This window comes from Triticum urartu, chromosome 1A (assembly GCF_056163025.1).
Source record: "Triticum urartu cultivar PI428250 chromosome 1A, HENAU_Tu73, whole genome shotgun sequence".
Classification (NCBI taxonomy): Eukaryota; Viridiplantae; Streptophyta; class Magnoliopsida; order Poales; family Poaceae; genus Triticum; species Triticum urartu.
The window spans coordinates 518742552-518761713 of NC_141873.1; the positions used below are offsets into that span (position 1 = coordinate 518742552).

At 49.1% G+C, this 19162-nt stretch overlaps 3 protein-coding genes and 1 long non-coding RNA gene across 4 annotated transcripts; 2 read left to right on the forward strand and 2 right to left on the reverse strand.

Moving 5' to 3' along the window:
• Window positions 1-2208: 2208 nt before the first annotated feature.
• LOC147992145 (uncharacterized) lies at window positions 2209-7163 on the reverse strand. The gene is made up of 2 exons (XR_015615093.1): window positions 7085-7163; window positions 2209-2536 (listed from the first exon to the last, which is right to left on the reverse strand). It is a non-coding gene; the product is annotated as an uncharacterized LOC147992145 (long non-coding RNA).
• Window positions 3386-6024, forward strand: LOC147992146 (protein FAR1-RELATED SEQUENCE 5-like). Its single transcript, XM_087539832.1, has 2 exons — window positions 3386-4911; window positions 4988-6024. Exons 1-2 carry the CDS (start codon window positions 3423-3425, stop codon window positions 5230-5232), a joined length of 1734 nt encoding a protein of 577 aa, XP_087395958.1. The 5' UTR covers window positions 3386-3422; the 3' UTR covers window positions 5233-6024.
• A 951-nt stretch (window positions 7164-8114) lies between the features above and the next one.
• On the reverse strand, window positions 8115-11544 carry LOC147992147 (uncharacterized). The gene is made up of 3 exons (XM_087538944.1): window positions 10486-11544; window positions 8564-9820; window positions 8115-8171 (listed from the first exon to the last, which is right to left on the reverse strand). The coding sequence occupies exons 1-3, from the start codon at window positions 11542-11544 to the stop codon at window positions 8115-8117; spliced, it is 2373 nt and encodes a 790-aa protein (XP_087395070.1).
• Window positions 11545-15693: 4149 nt separating this feature from the next.
• LOC125524658 (calcium-transporting ATPase 7, plasma membrane-type-like) lies at window positions 15694-19162 on the forward strand. The gene has a single exon (XM_048689692.2). The coding sequence runs from the start codon at window positions 15880-15882 to the stop codon at window positions 18946-18948; it is 3069 nt and encodes a 1022-aa protein (XP_048545649.2). The 5' UTR covers window positions 15694-15879; the 3' UTR covers window positions 18949-19162.

The window sequence follows — 19162 nt, forward strand, 5'->3', positions numbered from 1 at the left end:
ATTAGGATGCATACAATCAATCAACACACATAAAATTATCATGCCGACAAAAAGCAAAGTCAAGACCGAAGGTATGTCTAGACGGAGGAAGAAAAAATAACCAAAGCAATGAAAGCATCGATTGACGATATACATGCAGCGACCATCCGCGCCAACAATCTTTTCACAAAATAAAGATGGCGAGAAGGGTTCTTCAAAAGCGACGCCTCCAAGAAGGTAACGGCGTACAAGCGCCACCGTCACCCAATCTAACCACCAAAGGTCTGACTACTTACTACCGTTGCAGCTGGGCTTCACACCGTGTTGCGGCGGTTTGGAAGAGGAGAATAGAGTGTTTGTTACAAGACCACGAATTACGAAAAAGGATTACTCTCCCCGCATGATGGTTCCCAATCTTTTTGCTCCCGCGGCGTTCCAAAACCTAGCCTCGCATTTGATGAAATTGAGCAAGATCAGGGGCGACACGTTCTTGTGGCGAAACACACGAACATTCCTCCCGTTCCAAACAGACCAACTAATGAGCATCCTGAGATGCCATGGCCTTCTTATTGGGAGTGGAGATGCCAGAACAGTTTACCCGCCTATCCTTGACGGATCTCTCGGTGTGCCAAGTGGTGGTGTCGATGTTCTCTAAGTGTAACCACTCATTCGGTAAGTTCGATAGGCAGATGGTGAAACGGCACATGAAGAAGAGGTGCATCTCGGATACTTGTTCCTACTTACAAAGAGGACAATGGCCACAATCTAGTATATTTCAAATGCTGAAGTATAGGACTATATCCTATTAATATTATTACACACGAGAGAAACCTTAGAGCGGTTAGCTACTCCCTCCGTTCCAAAATATAGTGCATACTCGGTTTTCACGCAGTCGGTCTCGTTGGTCAAAATTGAATCACGGGAAGCGTGGACGCCCTATATTTTAGAATGGAGGGACTATGTTACAAAAAACTTAGAAAACCTAGGGAGGATTATGATCATAAAATGGAATCATTTTTTATCATACTAAATCCCCAAAAACTAAAGTCTACCATGCATACAGTGCCGGAGTTTATTAATTAAATAATGCTTGAACTTTATTTTTCTCTATGTTTTTCATATCCACGCATACATTTTGCAGTGACAATATAACTTTTCACGATAATATATTGGATTACTTATAGGTAGTATAATAATATTAATAGCTGGAACACTCCAACTAAAGGTCTAACATGTGTCGTCCGTGCTTACGGATAAACCTAGCACGCCATCAGAGAAAGAGGGGGAGGTGGGTATGGGGCGCTCCCTCACCTTTTTTCAATAAAGGGTGCTTTTTATTGACTCACAATGTAGTATCGAGGAATACAATCATAACGAGTACAGACCAGACCTCTACATAATTAGGATGCACATAGCCAACTCAAAACAAACATAAAACTATCATGCTGACAAAAGCAAAGTCATACAAAACCGAAGCTATGTCTAGGCGGAGGAAGGAAGAATAACCAAAGCAATGAAAGAACCAATTGACGATATACATGCAGCGACCATCCGCGCCAACAATCTTGTGACAATATAAAGATGACGAGAAAGGTTCTTCAAAAGTGACGCCTCCAAGAAGGCAATGACATACAAACGCCGCCGTCACCTAATCCAACCACCAAAAGTCTGACTACTCTCACTACTGTTGCAGCTGGGCTTCACCGTGTTATGGCGATTTGGAAGGGGGTGGAGAGAGCCTGCAGTAGTGCATTTACTGCGCTTTCCTTTGGCTGTTTTTGAGCCACAAGCTTAGTGCTTGATTTTTTTTTATTTCCTTTTTTGGGAGGGGTGAGCTATTTGCCTTGTTTAACCAGATGCATGTTTCTTAGCTTGACCTCAAATAAGCTTAGATGAACGATAAAATCGAAATAAAATAAAATAAAATAAAAAACATGTCTTTTCTTTTGGCTCCCGCGATCGGTGCGTACCACTGGACGCGGCTTGCCTGCGGCCTTGGCGTGCGACCATCGGTGCGACGCGGCCATCGCACGGCTGTGCGTGAGCCCCCTCCCGCTGCGGATTTTCTCTCAAAAAAAACAGAATACAGATCCTAATACCGGACATCCCGTGATACCTATTTCGTTCCGTAATACTCTCGCACCATTAAGAGTAAACAAAAATCAAGTGAAAAAAAACTCATCGTCTGTGAAACATATCCACAAAATGCCCGCGAAACAGATCCGCATATGCAGAAAAGCACGCCAAAATATACTCCTGAAGGCGAGAGAGGCCTACAACCTCGGCAGAACAATCAATGGCGGCTTGACCAAGGAAGCACAGGTAAAATCTCCTCTTAAATTGGGCAGCCAAGGAATCCCGTCCCTGATGTCTTCTTCGAGTCTCACGTCCCCGGTGGCTTCTCCAAGAAGTGGTCCAGGGAACCAAGATGCTCCCGATGATTCCCAGTCACCAAAAGTAAGAAATCGCACTATGTTCTTCACGATGAATCACCGGCAAATTCTCCTGTTGTACCGTTTTAGAACTTGTACAGGAAACCATGACTAGTGACCACAATCTGGAGATGCGAAACAACGACAAGAAGTTAGTTCTGGTTCTGTTGCATTTGGAAAAACAAACTAGGAGCATGTACAGTACCCCAATTTCACATTTAATTGGATGAAAAGACGTTCTTGCACAAACCGTATAAAATAGAACAAGGATTGCAGAGTGCATCTTAAGTTTTCCTCTAAACCTTAAGACTACTACAGTATTGATCCCTCAATGCACTGCATGTTTCCCAAGACAAATATGATTGCAAGACAGATAAATATGATTCATGAATGGGTTGATCAAAACTTGTGGTAGGGAAATATGATTGCCATTTGCCATGTCTGTGGATTAACTAAATTGAATCCTGACTGATACAGGATTCGCAACAAACCACGGCAGATCACAGTGATGAAAGGGTACCAAAGCTTGGCATGACATTTTTATCTGAAGAGGAAGCTTATTTATTTTATAACAAGTATGCTGAAACTATCGGTTTCAGCATCAGAAGAAGTAGTGGCCATAAAGTGAAGAACTCTTCTGTATTTCAGCAACGCACATTTACATGCTCTCGTCCAGGTACATGTTACTTCTAATTTGTTTTGATTCTAACCACTTATTTATGCTCTAAGACAAGTACTACAACTCACAGGCCACCGGCAAGAAGATAAAAGAGAGGACACATTCAGTTACAGTAGGCCTGAAACACGATGTGGTTGTAATGCTCGTATGAAGATAAGCCTTAAAATGCTTTTTATTGTGTGTATGAATTCGAGGCATCACATAACCACACTCTTGCTCATGGAATCATGGCCCAATACTTGAGATCCCAGAGAAAAGTAACAGAAGCACATATAGCAAATGCTGAGGTTGCAAAGTCAGTAGGCATTTCAAATAAAGCAACATTCGATTTGATGGCCAAGGAAGCATGTGGAAGTGAAAACCTTGGCTTTATACGTGAAGATTTGAAAAATCGTTTGTACTCAAAGAGAACAATAAAAGCAAAGAATGGTGACACAGGGGGAGTATTAGAGTACATGGAGAAGAAGGTCTCAGAAGATGTCAACTTCTTCTATTCAATTCAAGTTGATGAAGATGAGTTGATAACTAATATTTTTTGGACTGACTCGAAAATGGTATCAGACTACGCATTATTTGGCGATGTTATATGCTTTGACACCACATACAGGAAACTAGATGATGGACGCCCATTTGGTTTGATTGTTGGGGTAAATAATCATCAAAAAACTGTTGTCTTTGGCGCCGCACTTCTCTATGATGAAACTGCTGCAAGCTTTGCTTGGCTTTTCAGAACTTTCTTAAAAGTTATGTCTGGGAAACATCCACGTACAATTCTCACCGATGAAGATGCAGCAATGGCAAAGGCAATCCGTAAAGTGTTCCCTCATTCTCACCATAGACTTTGCGTGTGGCATATGAATCAAAATGCTTGCAAGCATCTCGCTGGAGTTGTTGATGAATATAAGAAATTCAATGTTGATTTTCAACATTGTATATATGATATAGAAGAGGAAGATGAATTTGTAAGTGCATGGAATAAAATGATTGACAAGTATGGACTAGGTGACAATGCATGGTTGCAAAGGCTATTTGAGAAGAAAGAACAGTGGGCACTAGTATATGGTAAAAATACGTTCTCTGCCCACATGAGCACTACCCAACAAAGTGAAAGCATGAACAATGAACTAAAGAGGTACATTAGTGTTAAATATGACATGCTTACTTTCTTTGAGCATTTTGAACGGCTAGTTTCAGATAAAAGATGTGAAGAGGTGAAGTATGACTTTAAAGCAACACAAACTACTCCAAAGTTGAAGGCTGAATCAAGCTATATGCTAACACAAGCTGCAGCTACATATACTCCAGCAATATTCAAGATGTTTCAAGATCAAGTGCTTCGGACTCTGAACTACGACACATTGCTTTGTGATGAAAGTGACACAGAGTTGAAGATTTATGTAGTAAAATTTCATGGCACACAACGGGAGCATGTTGTTAGATTCATTCCAAAAGAAGAAAAGGTTAGTTGCAGCTGCAAAAGGTTTGAGTTTTCTGGAATCCTTTGCTCTCATTGCTTGAAGGTACTTGATATTAATAATATCAAGCATATCCCTGGAGAATATATCTTGAAAAGATGGACAATTGATGCCAAAGTTCTAGATATAACAAGCAAATGCAACCCGCATGAGAACCTAAAAGCAAGAATGTCCAATCGCTACAAGGAACTGTGCAGAATGTTCTTGAAAATAGCTGCTCGTGCCGCTGAGTCAGAAGACTCATACAATAAGGCTGCTAAATTTGCAGAGCAATTAGCACAAGATGTGGAGAAATGCTTGAAGATTAGAGCTGATCCAGATTTGGGAGACTCGTGTACTAAAGAAGGTGCATATTATACTAATAATAATTTCCTAGACTATTGACAAACAAAGACTGATGTTTACCATTACAGTGGCAGCAGGAGTGAACATCCCCTGTAGCAGAATTTCAAAACATAATGATGGGCTTGCAAAGCCAAAAGGTATGAAGGTCAAGGAGAAGACTGTCAAAGGATCAAAAAGGCCTGTTGGTGGATTTGAGAAAGCAACTTCAAAGAAGAAAAGGAACACAGATGATATTGTACAACTAGAGCCTCATGGCACCTCAAAGGTATTATACTTCGTCGCTTTGTGTCTTATAAAACCTTCAACATTATTAACCTTTTGAATCATTTTTGATAGGCCCCTTCGGAGAAACCAACTTCAAAGAAGAAAAAGAACAAAAAAGTTATTGTACAACTACAACCTCATGGCCTCTCAACGGTATAACGTTGTTGCTTGTTTCTTATAAAACACTCAATTGTATTGACCTTTCTCTATCATTTTCAACAGGGTCCTTTGGAATTTTTCGGTAACCAAATGGGTGCATATCAATTAGACTACAACACTATCCTAAATGCTTCAATGCAACCATCAATTGATAATACCATCCCGATGCCACTGCATACCCAACAACTGTTGGCGGGATTCCAACCATACAACACAACAGTGGTAGAAGCAGTCCACTCTTTCAAGTTTATGATTTTTTTAAACTTCATTGAAACTGAACTTTGCTACTTTGTGCACAGGGTCATCCGACAGACCACATGTCCACCTATTTACAGCAGCAGAACTCTGCTCAGCCAACACCTATCCAAAATGCTACAATGCAGCCATCAACTGGTCCGAGCTTCCCCATGCAACCACAAACCCAAGCACCACACAACACTCCAGTGGTACAACATTCCACCCTTTCGAGTTTTCCAGTTTTTAAACTTCACTGAAACTGATAGTTGCTACTTTGTGCACAGGGTCATCCGACAAACCACATGTCCACCTATATACAAAAGCATAACTCTGCTCAACCAACACCTATCCTAAATGCTATAATGCAACCATCAACTGGTCCGAGCTTTCCGATGCAACCACAAACCCAAGCACCACACAATACTCCAGTGGTATAACATTCCCCCCTTTTGAGTTTTCCAGCCTTTTAAACTTCATTTAAACTGAAAGTTCCTACGTTGTGCACTGGGTCATCCGACAAACCACAAGTACACCTTTTTACAACAGAAGAACTCTGCTCTGAATCCCTGCCTGATAGAACCCATTGGAGCCTCTAACTATAGTTCGATGACAGGAGAAAATCAAGGCCTCCTTCTTCAACCGAAGGCGACATCTATTGTAAATGCTACAATGCAGCCATCAGTTGGTCACACCATCCTGATGCCACCACAGACCCAAGACCCACACTATACTCCAGTGGTATAACATTCCATACTTCCAAGTTTTCCAATTTCTCAACTTCAATGAAACTGAAATTGCTACCTTTCTGCCCAGGGTCATCCGAAAAATCACATGTCTACCTATTTACAGCAGTAACAATCGGCGCAGAATCCCTCAGTGCAAAGGACCATTGGAACCTCTACCTCTAGTGTGACGACAGGACAAAACCAAGCCTTCCTCAATCAACCGAAGCCAACATGATCTATTTTGTTGTCGCGAGTTTTATCTCATGTGTGTTTTGACTTCAAAGTTGCAAATAATTTTTATTAGAACTTGTATGTACCATCAACTGAATGCTACTAAATGTCCCCAATCAAATATACTAGTTCACATATATTTTTTAATTGCGTACTAATTCATAGAATTAGCTATGAACAATTTTCCACAAGCATCGTTCTCATATGAGCCTCTAAGCTATCCTTGTCTCATTTTAAGTTACGATGAACGGGATCCCAATGATCCATTTCAATTATGCATAATATATGAACACTGAACCATCTATCTGAATGTCATGCTTAGAGGCATAGAGCGAGCAGAAAACAAATTGACAATCAGTCCGAATTTAGCATGTAAGGAATCTTAATTTAACTGAATGAAAGCAGAGTACTGGAATTGCTATTAGCCCTCCCTTCTCTGAATTTAACACGCATCTTAACTGAATGAAAGCAGAGTAATTGTCATCTTAACTGAATGTCATCCTTCTCTGAATTTAACACGCATGAGACTGGAATGACACAAGAAGAAGAGGAAATTACCTGTGTTATGCGGAGGTAATACTCCATGTATGAGCTGCAGTTCCTTTATTCTTCCTATCTGAGTACCAATATGATGGCGCCGATGCTGATTCTCGACGTCCTTCCCCTCTATACTCGGCCCCTCCTCCACAAGCCCGAGCACCCGCCAAGGACACGCCAACCCCTTGCGTGGCCGTCCCACATGCTCCCGCTAGGCTCCGCATCTCAGACCAGCGAGGACGGCGCCGTGGAGGATCCCGTCCCCATGGAACTGTTGTGCGACTAGGTCGAGCAGGCGGACCACGGCGGCGGCCAACCGAGCCGGGACGCTGATTCAGCAGGCGGACCACGGCGCCGGCCAGCCGAGCCGGGGATGCTGATTCAGCAGGCGCACGCGGGCGGCGGCCAGCCGGGAACGGGGATGGGGTGAGATGCGTGAGTGCGCACGCCCGAGTAGAAGCTGCACGGCAGTGCGACGAGATCCGCTCGATGGGCAGGAAGTGCTTGGAGGCTCGAGGAGCAGGAGCAGCAGAGGACATGGAAAGCTTCAGCTGAGCTTGAGTTCCGACCCAGGAGAGGGATGTGGATAAGGGATGTATCCATACAGACGGCAATCAGCATTAGGATCTGTATTCTGTTTTTTTTTTTTGAGAGAAAATCCGCAGCGGGAGGGGGCTCACGCACAGCTGTGCGATGGCCGCGTCGCACCGATGGTCGCACGTCAAGGCCGCAGGCAAGCCGCGTCCCCACCGTACCACTAGCTTTGTTTAACCGAAGGATTCCGGCCAGTTAGTTGCGTCAGACAATAGTAATACCACTACCCATTTGTCTTTTACTCCCTTCGTTTTTAAATATTTATTTTTAGAGATTTTAAATGAACTACCACATATAGATGTAGACATATTTTAGAGTGTAGATTCACTTATTTTACTTTGGATGTAGTCATTTGTTAAAATCTCTAAAAAGACAAATATTTAGGAACGGATGATTAGTTTACAGGAGCACCAAGCCAACGTGCAACCCGCTATCCATCATTTCGAAAAAAAAACCGCTATCCATCGGGGTGGTGCCACTTGGCCGTTGGAACGGCCACGACGTACGCGTCGCCCTGCAGCAGAAAACACCTGTAAGATCGAGAGCGCGTCCATCTACGCGGACGAGAGGACTTGGAAGGCTCAGCCTCGCGCCGGCCGCCGCGGTGCACACCGGCACCACACGGCGCCGTTCATTTCTTCACCGCGTCCATGCATGCCACACTAGCTAAGCTAGAAGCCGATGGAGCAATTAAGCTTGGTCGACATCGTCGACATACATACCCTTTTCTCTTTTTTTGTGTGGGGGATTTACAGAGCTTTATTGAATAAAAGCGTTCGCTGGACAGTCAGCCAAGAGGCTGCTGGTCAGGAAGCTGGGAGTGGTATCTAGCCAGCTCTCGGTCACGTTAAGCGTACATGCATGCTTAGCATACAAGTGTGCAGGACCGTTAGCAGCTCTACTTACATGAGAAATATCAAAAGACAAAAAGCTAGCAGAGAGCTCTCTAATTTCAGACAGGATCGGTGCTACTACCGAAAGATCAGTGTAGCTAGAGTTCCAGAGGTTTACTGCCTCTAGACAGTTGGTTTCCAGTTGCACGTGCGTGAATCCTCGAAGCTTAGCAAAGATGGTGCCCTCCCGAAGAGAGAGCACTTCGGCGATGAAAGGATCCGTGACCCCCATGTGGGGTTTGCACCATGCACCCAGGAAAGCCGATGAAGAGCGGGCGACGCCACCCGCACCTGCATTGCCAGCATCGCGCTGGATCACAGCGTCTGTGTTCACCTTGACGTAGATTGTCTCGGGCGGCCGCCAACCGTGGCCCGGCAGTGGTATGATACTCTGCCGGGGAATATCAAGCAACGCCAGGTCTTCCCGGATGCGCCGAACCGAAGATGTTGGGTCGATGATATCTTGATCATGTGTCCTCCTGTTATGGGACATCCAGATAGCCCACATGACCGTGATGATGATGGCACGGTCTCTCTCTGAGAAGCGTTGCTCACAGAGTATGTCACGCGCCCAAGTGTTGGGGTGGAGCCTAGGCAAAGATATCTCAAAAAGCAACCGGGCCTCCTCCCAAAAACTTCTTGCATGAGAACAATGCACTAATGCATGCATCAGGTCCTCGTCCATCGCGAGACAGAGCTTGCATAAGCTTGTCTCCTTTATGTGTCTGTGTTGGAGTGTCTTCTCATCTGGGATGATTCCTCGAATAACTCGCCACCAGAACACCCTGACCTTGGGAACTACTTTGAGCTTCCATAAAGCACTACACATCTGTTGTTCATTCTCTGATGGTCCTGCTACCTGCCCTTCTTCTAGAGCTGCATGCTCTTTGTGATTCATTAGAGCTCGATAGGATGTTTTAACAGAGTAAGTGCCGGATCGCTCATGTGCCCAAGCATGAAAGTCCTCCCCACCGCCGTGACGTAGGGGAATATTCAGGATCGCTTCCGCATCGGGTGTGATAAAGGTTGCACGGATCAGATCCCGCTTCCAAGACCAGTTATCATAGTCGATCAAGTCGCTCACCATGTTGATCGTTGTATTTGGCGGTCTGAATAACGGTCTCATGGATACAGTCGACTGCAGCCATCGATCCTCCCATACCGAGGTGGTAGTGCCATCACCGATTCTCTTAACAAGGCCAACATCTAGTGCTTGACGCCCAGCAACGATCGCCCTCCAAGTAGCAGAAGCTGACTTTGGTATAGTAGCCTGCATAAAATCACAATCAGGAAAGTACCTTCCTTTCATAACTCTGGTGTAAAGTGAGTCCGGTTTCGTCATGAACCTCCAGCCATGTTTCCCAAGAAGGGCAATGTTGAACTGTCGGAGGTCACGAAAACCCATCCCCTCTTTGATTTTTGGTGTAGCAAGTTTGTCCCATGCAATCCAATGAAGAGCACGTATGTCCAGAGAGCTCGCCCACCAGAATTTTGCATGTTTGAGGTCAAACCTTTGCACACTTTTTTGGTCAGCAGAAAGCATGACATGCTGAAAGTTGGAATGGCCTGAACGATTGACTTGATTAGGGTTTCTCTCCCGGCACATGCAAACAAGCGTTTTGACCAACCTTGCATCTTACCCTTGGCCCGATCTCCAATATGTTCAAAGGTTCCGCTGGAGATCCTTCCAATTGCAGTGGGGAGGCTGAGGTAACGCTCAGAAAAAGCTTCGGAATGGACATTCAGAAGTTGTTTCAGACTTGCTTTGAGCGCCGCCGGTGTGTTAGGACTGAAATATATAGAACTCTTTGATCTGTTTACACATTGGCCGGAGGCCGCACCATAGATCGTGAGAATGTCATTCAATCTAGTTGCACTCTTGAGGGTCGCCTTGATGAAAATCAAACTATCATCGGCGAACAAAAGATGACTTACCCAAGGCGCTCTGTGGTTCACTCTGATGCCACGATCAACGAAATTGCCATAGTGATTAACCAGAGCAGAGAAGCCTTCAGCACATAGCAGGAAAAGGTATGGCGAAACTGGGCAGCCCTGCCGGAGGCCTCTCGGCGGGGTGAAGTAGGGCAGCAGCTCCCCGTTTACACGCACGGAGAAACGTACAGATGTGACACACTTCATGATCAGTCTCACCAAGCTGCCAGCAAATCCGAGCCTCAAAAGCATAGCTTCAAGAAAATGCCACTCGACTCGATCGTAAGCTTTCATCATGTCCAGTTTGATTGCACATGAGAAATTTTTCCCTTTCTTCCGTCTCTTCATCGTATGTACACTTTCAAATGCAACGAGAACATTGTCTGTGATCAAACGACCCGGGACGAAAGCACTTTGTTCTTCGCTAATAATCTCATCCATGCACGGCCTCAAACGATTGGTAGTGGCTTTAACAGCAATCTTATAGAGTACTGGGCACAGAGCAATGGGTCGATATTGCGAGATATTCTGTGGGTGGCGTACCTTTGGGATTAAAGTGATGGAAGTGTCATTGAGCCCCGCCGGTAATTCACCACCATTTAAGAACTCCAATAGCGCCGGGACTATATCTTGCTTAAGAAGATCCCAATGGCGTTGGTAAAAACCTGCTGTAAATCCGTCCACCCCCGGCGCTTTTGACGGGGCCATCTGAAAGAGGGCAGCCCGGATCTCTGATTCGTCGAACGGTTTACAGAGAAGATCATTCATCACCGGCGTGACCCGGCGCGGTACATGCGATAACAGCTCATCACTGTTGTTGTACCCCTGAGACGTGTAGAGACTTTGATAAAAAGCAAGTATCTCTTCCTTATCCTCCTCCCCCGAAGCACAGACTGAGCCGTCAGACCGCTGTAAGTTAGCGATCTTGTTGATTCGTTGGCGTTGCTTAGCCTGCGCTTGAAAGTAGGCCGTGTTGCGATCTCCCTCACGAAGCCAAGGGACACGTGATCGCTGCTTTAACCATATCTCCTCCAACTTTAATGCCTCTCGGAGCTTTGACATGGTAGCTTTTTCTTCATCTGAAGGGCCCCGTCCAACCGACTGTCTACGCAGTCTGTCGAGTCGTTTTTGCAGCTGACGGACGGTCCTTGTTAAGCATCCGAATTCCCGAACCCCCCAAGGTGCTAGTTTATGTTGTAGGGCTTCTAGGGAGTTCATGACCCCGATCAGACCCGGCTCCTTTACTTGTGCACGCCAAGTTTCAGTCACCAGCTGTTCATAGTCACTATGAGTTTGCCAGACGTTCTCATAGCGAAAGGGCTTCGAAACATGTCTGTTGGGTGGATGGTGTCGAAGATCCACCACTACAAAGCAGTGGTCAGATTCTAAGGAACACACATGGCACACTGTAGCATGCTCGTACTTCCGTCGGAACTCCTCGTTAGCAAAAGCTCGATCAAGTCGAGCCTTAACATTTGCATTACCAGATTGTCGGTTGTCCCATGTGTAGGGAACCCCAGACCACCCCAAATCCTGGAAAGCACAATCACTGACAACATCGCGGAAAGCTCTCATTTGCCACTCTGGTCGAGTTGTACTGCTAAAATGCTCTTCCCCATAAAGGGTTTCGTTGAAATCACCCATACACAGCCACTCAGAATGAGGTAAGCTGTGTAGGGTGCGTAGGAATCGCCAGCTATGGTGTCTGTTCTCTGCCCTCGGCGCTCCATAGAACCCGGTGAACCTCTAGTTCACCGAGGCGTTTAGTGCATCGCGGACCACAACATCGATATGGCTCGAGCTGTAGTTCTTGAGCTCCACTGTTACTTCATGGGACCAAAAGAGGCCGATGCCCCCACTTAGTCCCTCGCTGTCCACAACAAAACAGCCAGCAAACCCTAACGTCTGCTGCAATTTTTCCACTCGTTTCCCTCGGATCTTTGTTTCCATGACAAAAACCAGAGCGGGGCCTTCTTGCTTCACGACACTGCGAAGCTCGCAAACTGCCTCGGGGTTCCCAAGCCCCCGGAAGTTCCAGCTTAGGCAAATCATTGCTTTGGGCAGGGCCGACTAGCAGCCTCTGCCGAAGATTCAGAATTCGTAGGTGTTGGTTTCTTTTTCTTAACCTCTCTCACTGTACCATCATTTTCCTCAGCATCATCCGCACCCTTCTGCATGGCTACATCTGAATGGTCTGCTTCCAAAGTATCAGCTATAGCGTGATTTGTCAGAAGAGGCAATTCAATTCTGCGGTACACTTGGGCAGGAGCCTCCCCTTTTCGTTTTGGTGCAGTTCGTTTCGCTGGGGATGTGACCTCGGCCCCCTTCTCAGTTGCATTACTTGAGTTCCTTGTGTCATTCTTGCCTAATTTGGTCTGGTTGGTTTTCGAGGAACCTTCAAAAGATGCAGGTTTCCTTTTCTCTTCCGGTGGACGGAGACCCTTGCCAAACGGCAGATCGCCGTTTTCATCTCTCGTTCCAGGCGTCACAGAATAAGTCAGAGTGACCCAATCGGCCACACGAGAAGCAAAAGTGAGGGATGTTTTCATACTGTATGTCATATGGATCGATGATGCCCCTCCTTGCAGAATTGATGACGATCCATCTCCTCAATGGCTTGGCTACGTCCAAAGTAACACGGGCACGCAGGTAGCCTCCCCCATGATCGAAGTGGACCGAGCTAGCCTCCTTATCAATCTGCTTCGCGGTGGCCTTGCACCAGGTTTCAGTGCGCAGATTGAACGGAAGATTGACGACACGAGCCCAAACCTTGAGTTTGTCGAATTTAAGTTCCGACGGGCACATGCACTCATCGAACTCTGATAGGATTACTGCGTTCTTGCTGATGTGCCATGGGGATCCATCCCATACACGATCTCGATCTCACTTCGTCGCAAACTCCGCGACAAACGTGTTCTCTCCCACGATCCGGAAAGCTAGACCCTTGGGATTACCCCAAGCAGGTCGGAGGGCGTTTGAGATAGTCTGGATGTGAAGTAAATTCCGATTCAGCACTTTTCCGGCCACAATCCACTTCTCTGGCGCCCCATCCACACGATCATCTAGCACCAATGGCTTCGCCTCTTCCTCTGTGATGTCGAGTTTCCCGAGCTGTTCCTCTAGGCGCGCCCTAGCCGATCCAGGCGACAGAGTTGCCCCTGCCGTCCCGCTACCGCTGCCGAAGGGTGTCGCCATCCCTCCCGCCGGCGGAATCCCAAGTGCGCCCCGCCGATCCAATCTGCGGGCGCCGTCAGGTCCGCCAAACCCTAATCGCCAGAGCGGTAGGGTTTACGGAAAAAGTTCACCCTTTTCTCTTATGTTTTGTTTTGCCACTAACTAAGGCGTTGCACATACGTACTCCCTCCGTTTCGAATTACTTGTCGCAGGTATGGATGTATCTAGATGTATTTTAGTTCTAGATACATCCATTTTTATGACGAGTAATTTGGAACGGAGGGAGTGGTGTGTGTAAAAAAACAACGTTGCAGCTGTCTGAAAACATTCACACAGCAAAAATTATTTTGTTTTTTTGGTGAAGCGCATGCAGGGTACTGTGGTAGTGCTACTAGTAGTATTTTGATATGTTGCGGGCAGCCGAAGAAATTGGCATTGATCTTCTTTGTGTTCCTTTTGTGATCAAATAGAAACAGCTTAACGCTTACTCTCTCTGTATACTTTATAAGACGTTTTAGGTCATTGTCTTTACTTCTTTATAGTGTGCTAAAACGCCATAAAAGTTTAGTGTGCTCAACCGGCCGGTGCAATGAACTGAAGGGAAAAAAATCTGTGGTACAAGTACATCATAAGATTGCACACAGAAACACCCACCATATATAACAATGCAATGCTAAAACAGTTAATCTCCACACTGACAACACACTAATTATTGTTTATTTATTATTATTAAACCACGATGGGGATATCGAGCACTGAAGAGGATGCATGCATGCGAGGGCGACGGTAACGACTACCGAGAGGTGCAGTCGAAGAGATAGCACGCAGCAGCCAGCTTGCTGAAATGCTGATGAAGCTCACACTCCGCAGAGGACAACGACGAAGCCGACGACGAGCAGCAGGGCCTGGGTCACGATGAAGAGGGCATGGTAGAGGATGAGCATGACAGGTCGTAGTAGTAGTGTGGGGTATAAACCCACCTACACATGTATACACATAGCGCGCAGAGGCCCAAATCCAGACCCACACTCTCTCGATTCCCCTTCTCCCTCCCACCCGTGATGCCCTTCCACACCCACCGCCACTGCCTGCCTCGCACCTCGACGTCTTCCCCAGATTCAGCGACCTCTGCTCCCACCACAGCCCCCTCCCCCACCCTTCCTTCCTCCTCCTTCTCCATTGCTAGAAGGAGAGGGAGATCCAGCAAAGCGCCGTCCATGGCGATGGCCAGATCTGCCATGGACGCAACCACTTACACTTCCTTATCGGGACAGAGCCTCGTGAGGACATGAGGTCCCAGGAAAAGCAGTAGCAGATCAACGGGCATCGGCTCCAACTTCGGCAGCCACCGGTGAGTTGTTGCTCCTACTCCTCTCCATCTCTCTCTTCCTTTTCTAATCCTTTTCTCTTTTTTGTAGAAACAGCAAAAGAGAGGTGCGGGGAAGAGTTGAATGGGGAAGCACCATCACCATAGACGACTTCATCCCCTCCAGAATCAGCATTAGCCATGGCCGGAGAGGATGATGACGCCCAATAGTAGCAGCCATGGCTGGAATTTATTTATTTTTTAATTTCTAATTAGTTAGTAGCAGCGAGGGTCTAGACCCACGCTACAGATAACTAGTAGTAGCGCGGATGGCACCGCGCGACTATCAGTTAGCTATAGCGCCCTAGTAGGCTTTTCTCTAGTCGTAGTGTACGTACTACTACATTTACACATGCATGTACACGGAATTTTGTTCGGAAATATACTACCATACAAGAGGTATACGTACTTCTACACTCACACATGCATATACCCAGTGATGCACTACTAGTTTCTCGCTCTTTTTTGCACGTACCTACATCGTCGACATCCGTGCCTCATACGGTTTTCTCTTTCTCTTCTTGTCCTATTACGGTTCCACTAAGGAGTCGATCACTCCCCGTCCAAGGCAATGCAGCGGCTTCGTTGCTATCCCAGCTTCATTTCCATGAAGCTTCCATCCCCAAGTTCTGCCTCATATATACGTACAGGATTGAGGATTCATCTGCATCAATCAAGCCCAGCAATTCAAGCACCTAGCTATTCACCCCTCCACCTACATCCGTCCATCCATCGTGATCGACTCCTCCTCCTATACGAGTTCTTGACTGATCGATCGCCACCCCGCCGCCGCGTCCATCTATCCGTCCATCCCTCTTGTTTTCTCATCCTGATCGCGCGCTGCCGCTGCACAGCGGATGGAGTGCGCCGACGTCTTCATCGCCGTGGGCCGCCGGTCAACGTCGCCCTCCACGTCCTCCTCGTGGCAGCCGGGGAGGCAATGGCGCAAGGCCCTCAACGTCATCCGGACGTGCCACAGGCTGGCGCGGCTCGGCATTCTGTCCGCGGGCGTCCTCCTGCCACGGAGCACCGCCTCCTACGTCGCCATCAAGATCCACCACGACGGCAGTGACTCCGACTCGTCCGGAAATGCCACCAACGCCGCCGCATTCTCTGTCGCCGCTGATGACGAGCTTTTCAAGGGCCTGGTCAAGGAGAAGCGCGAAGACTGTTTCCGCCGCCTCGGGGGCAGTGCTGCCATTGCCGCGGCGTTGGCGTCCGACGCAGAGCGCGGCATCCGTGGTGACCGCGACGACGTGCGGCGCCGCAGGGAGTCGTTCGGCGGGAACACGTACCCCAAGCCAAAGCCCAAGAGCTTCTTCAGCCACGTCTGGGACGCGCTCAAGGACGTCTTCCTCATCGTGCTCCTCGTCTGCGCCGTCGTCTCCCTCGGCTTCGGCATCAAGGAGCACGGCCTCAAGGACGGCTGGTACGACGGTGTCAGTATCTTTCTCGCAGTGTTCCTTGTCGCCGCCGTGTCCGCCGTCAGCAACCACAGCCAGGCCAATCGGTTTGACAAGCTGGCTAGCGAGTCTGACAACATTGCCGTCACCGTCGTCCGCGCCGGCCGGAGGCAGGAGGTCTCCATATTCGACATCTTGGTCGGCGACGTGGTGATACTCAAGATCGGCGACTCGGTGCCGGCGGACGGGGTGTTCCTGGAGGGTCACGGCCTGCAGGTGGACGAGTCGAGCATGACAGGTGAGCCCCACCCGATTGAGATCGATGCCGAGAAGAGCCCCTTCCTCACCGGCGGCGTGAAGATAGTCGACGGCTACGGCCGGATGCTCGTCACCGCCGTCGGCACCGACACCTTGTGGGGCGAGATGATGAGCAGCATAACCAAGGAGACCGCCGAGCCAACGCCGCTCCAGGAGCGCCTGGAGCGCCTCACCTCGAGCATTGGCAAGATCGGCGTCGCCGTGGCGGTGCTCGTCTTCACCATGCTCACCGCGCGCCACTTCACCGGCAGCACCAAGGACGACCAAGGGAAGCCGCTGTTCAACAAGGGCCACGTCACCTTCGACGCCGTGTTCAGCTCCCTCGTCGTCATCTTCCAGCAGGCCGTCACCATCATCGTCGTCGCCATCCCCGAGGGCCTCCCGCTCGCCGTGACGCTCACGCTCGCCTTCTCCATGAAGAGGATGGTGAAGGAGAACGCGCTGGTGCGCCGCCTGTCGGCGTGCGAGACAATGGGGTCCGTCACAGCCATCTGCACCGACAAGACCGGAACGCTGACGCTCAACCAGATGAAGGTGACCGAGTTTTGGGTCGGCACTGACCAGCCCAGAGGTGCCACGGCGATCGCCGGGAGCGTCGTCAGCTTGCTCCGCCAGGGAGCTGGGCTCAACACCACGGGAAGCGTTTACAAGCCGGACAACGTGTCGCCGCCGGAGATCACAGGCAGCCCGACGGAGAAGGCGCTGCTGTTGTGGGCCGTAGCGGACCTCGGCATGGACGCCGACGCGCTGAAGAGGAGCTGCAAGGTGCTGCACGTTGAGGCCTTCAACTCGGACAAGAAGCGCAGCGGCGTGATGATCAGGGACAACGCTACCGGCGGCGTGGTCGCGCACTGGAAAGGAGCCGCGGAGATGGTGCTGGCGAACTGCTCGATGTACGTGGACACGGACGGAGCGGCGCGCGAGCTCGGAGTGGAGCAGAGGAGGAACCTTGAGCAGGTGATCAACGACATGGCGGTCGGCAGCCTCCGGTGCATCGCCTTCGCCTACAAGCAACTCAACGGCACTACTGAGCAATCGAAGATCGACGACGACGGTCTCACATTGCTGGGCTTCGTCGGATTGAAAGACCCGTGCCGGCCAGAGGTCAAGGTCGCCATTGAGGCTTGCACGAAGGCGGGCGTCGCCGTCAAGATGGTCACCGGCGACAACGTCCTCACGGCCCGCGCGATCGCCAAGGAGTGCGGCATCATATCCAGCAACGACCCCAGCGGCATCGTCATCGAGGGGCACGAGTTCCGCGCCATGTCGCCGGAGCAGCAGCTGGAGATCGTGGACCGGATCCGCGTCATGGCGCGGTCCCTGCCGCTGGACAAGCTGGCGCTGGTGCAGCGGCTGAAGCAGAAGGGGCACGTGGTGGCCGTGACCGGCGACGGCACCAACGACGCGCCGGCGCTCAAGGAGGCGGACGTGGGGCTGTCCATGGGCGTGCAGGGCACGGAGGTGGCCAAGGAGAGCTCCGACATCATCATCCTCAACGACAACTTCGACACGGTGGTGACGGCCACGCGGTGGGGGCGCTGCGTCTACAACAACATCCAGAAGTTCATCCAGTTCCAGCTCACCGTCAACGTGGCGGCGCTCGTCATCAACTTCGTGTCCGCGATCACCACGGGCAAGATGCCGCTCACCACCGTGCAGCTCCTGTGGGTGAACCTGATCATGGACACCATGGGCGCCCTGGCGCTCGCCACGGACACGCCCACCAAGGCGCTCATGGACCGGCCGCCCATCGGCCGCACGGCGCCGCTCATCAGCAACGCCATGTGGCGCAACCTCGCCGCGCAGGCGGCGTTCCAGATCGCCGTGCTGCTGGCGCTCCAGTACCGGGGGCGGGACGTCTTCGGCACCGACGAGAAGGGCAACGGCACCATGATCTTCAACGCCTTCGTGCTGTGCCAGGTGTTCAACGAGTTCAACGCGCGGGAGATCGAGAAGAAGAACGTGTTCGCCGGGGTGCTCAAGAACAGGATGTTCCTCGTCATCATCGCCGTCACGCTCGTGCTGCAGGTGGTCATGGTGGAGGTGCTCACCAGGTTCGCCGGCACCAAGAGGCTGGGGCTGGGGCAGTGGGCCGTCTGCCTCGCCATCGCCGCCGTGTCGTGGCCCATCGGCTGGGCCGTCAAGTTCATCCCCGTGCCCGACCGGACTCTCCATGACATCCTCACGCGCCGGAAATCCTCATGATTCGTGCATTTCATACCGCAGTGCTCATACTATTTCAGAATTCACTTAGCTTTAGGTGATTCTTTCATCATTTGTTTAGTATTACAGTAACTATTTGTCGAACTGAAGTTTTCATATTTCACATAGCTTAGGCAATTCTTTTATACTGTACATTGTTACTCGTTATTTGTCGAATCTTATATACAGTATAATGCAAGTATATTTCTTTTGTTCA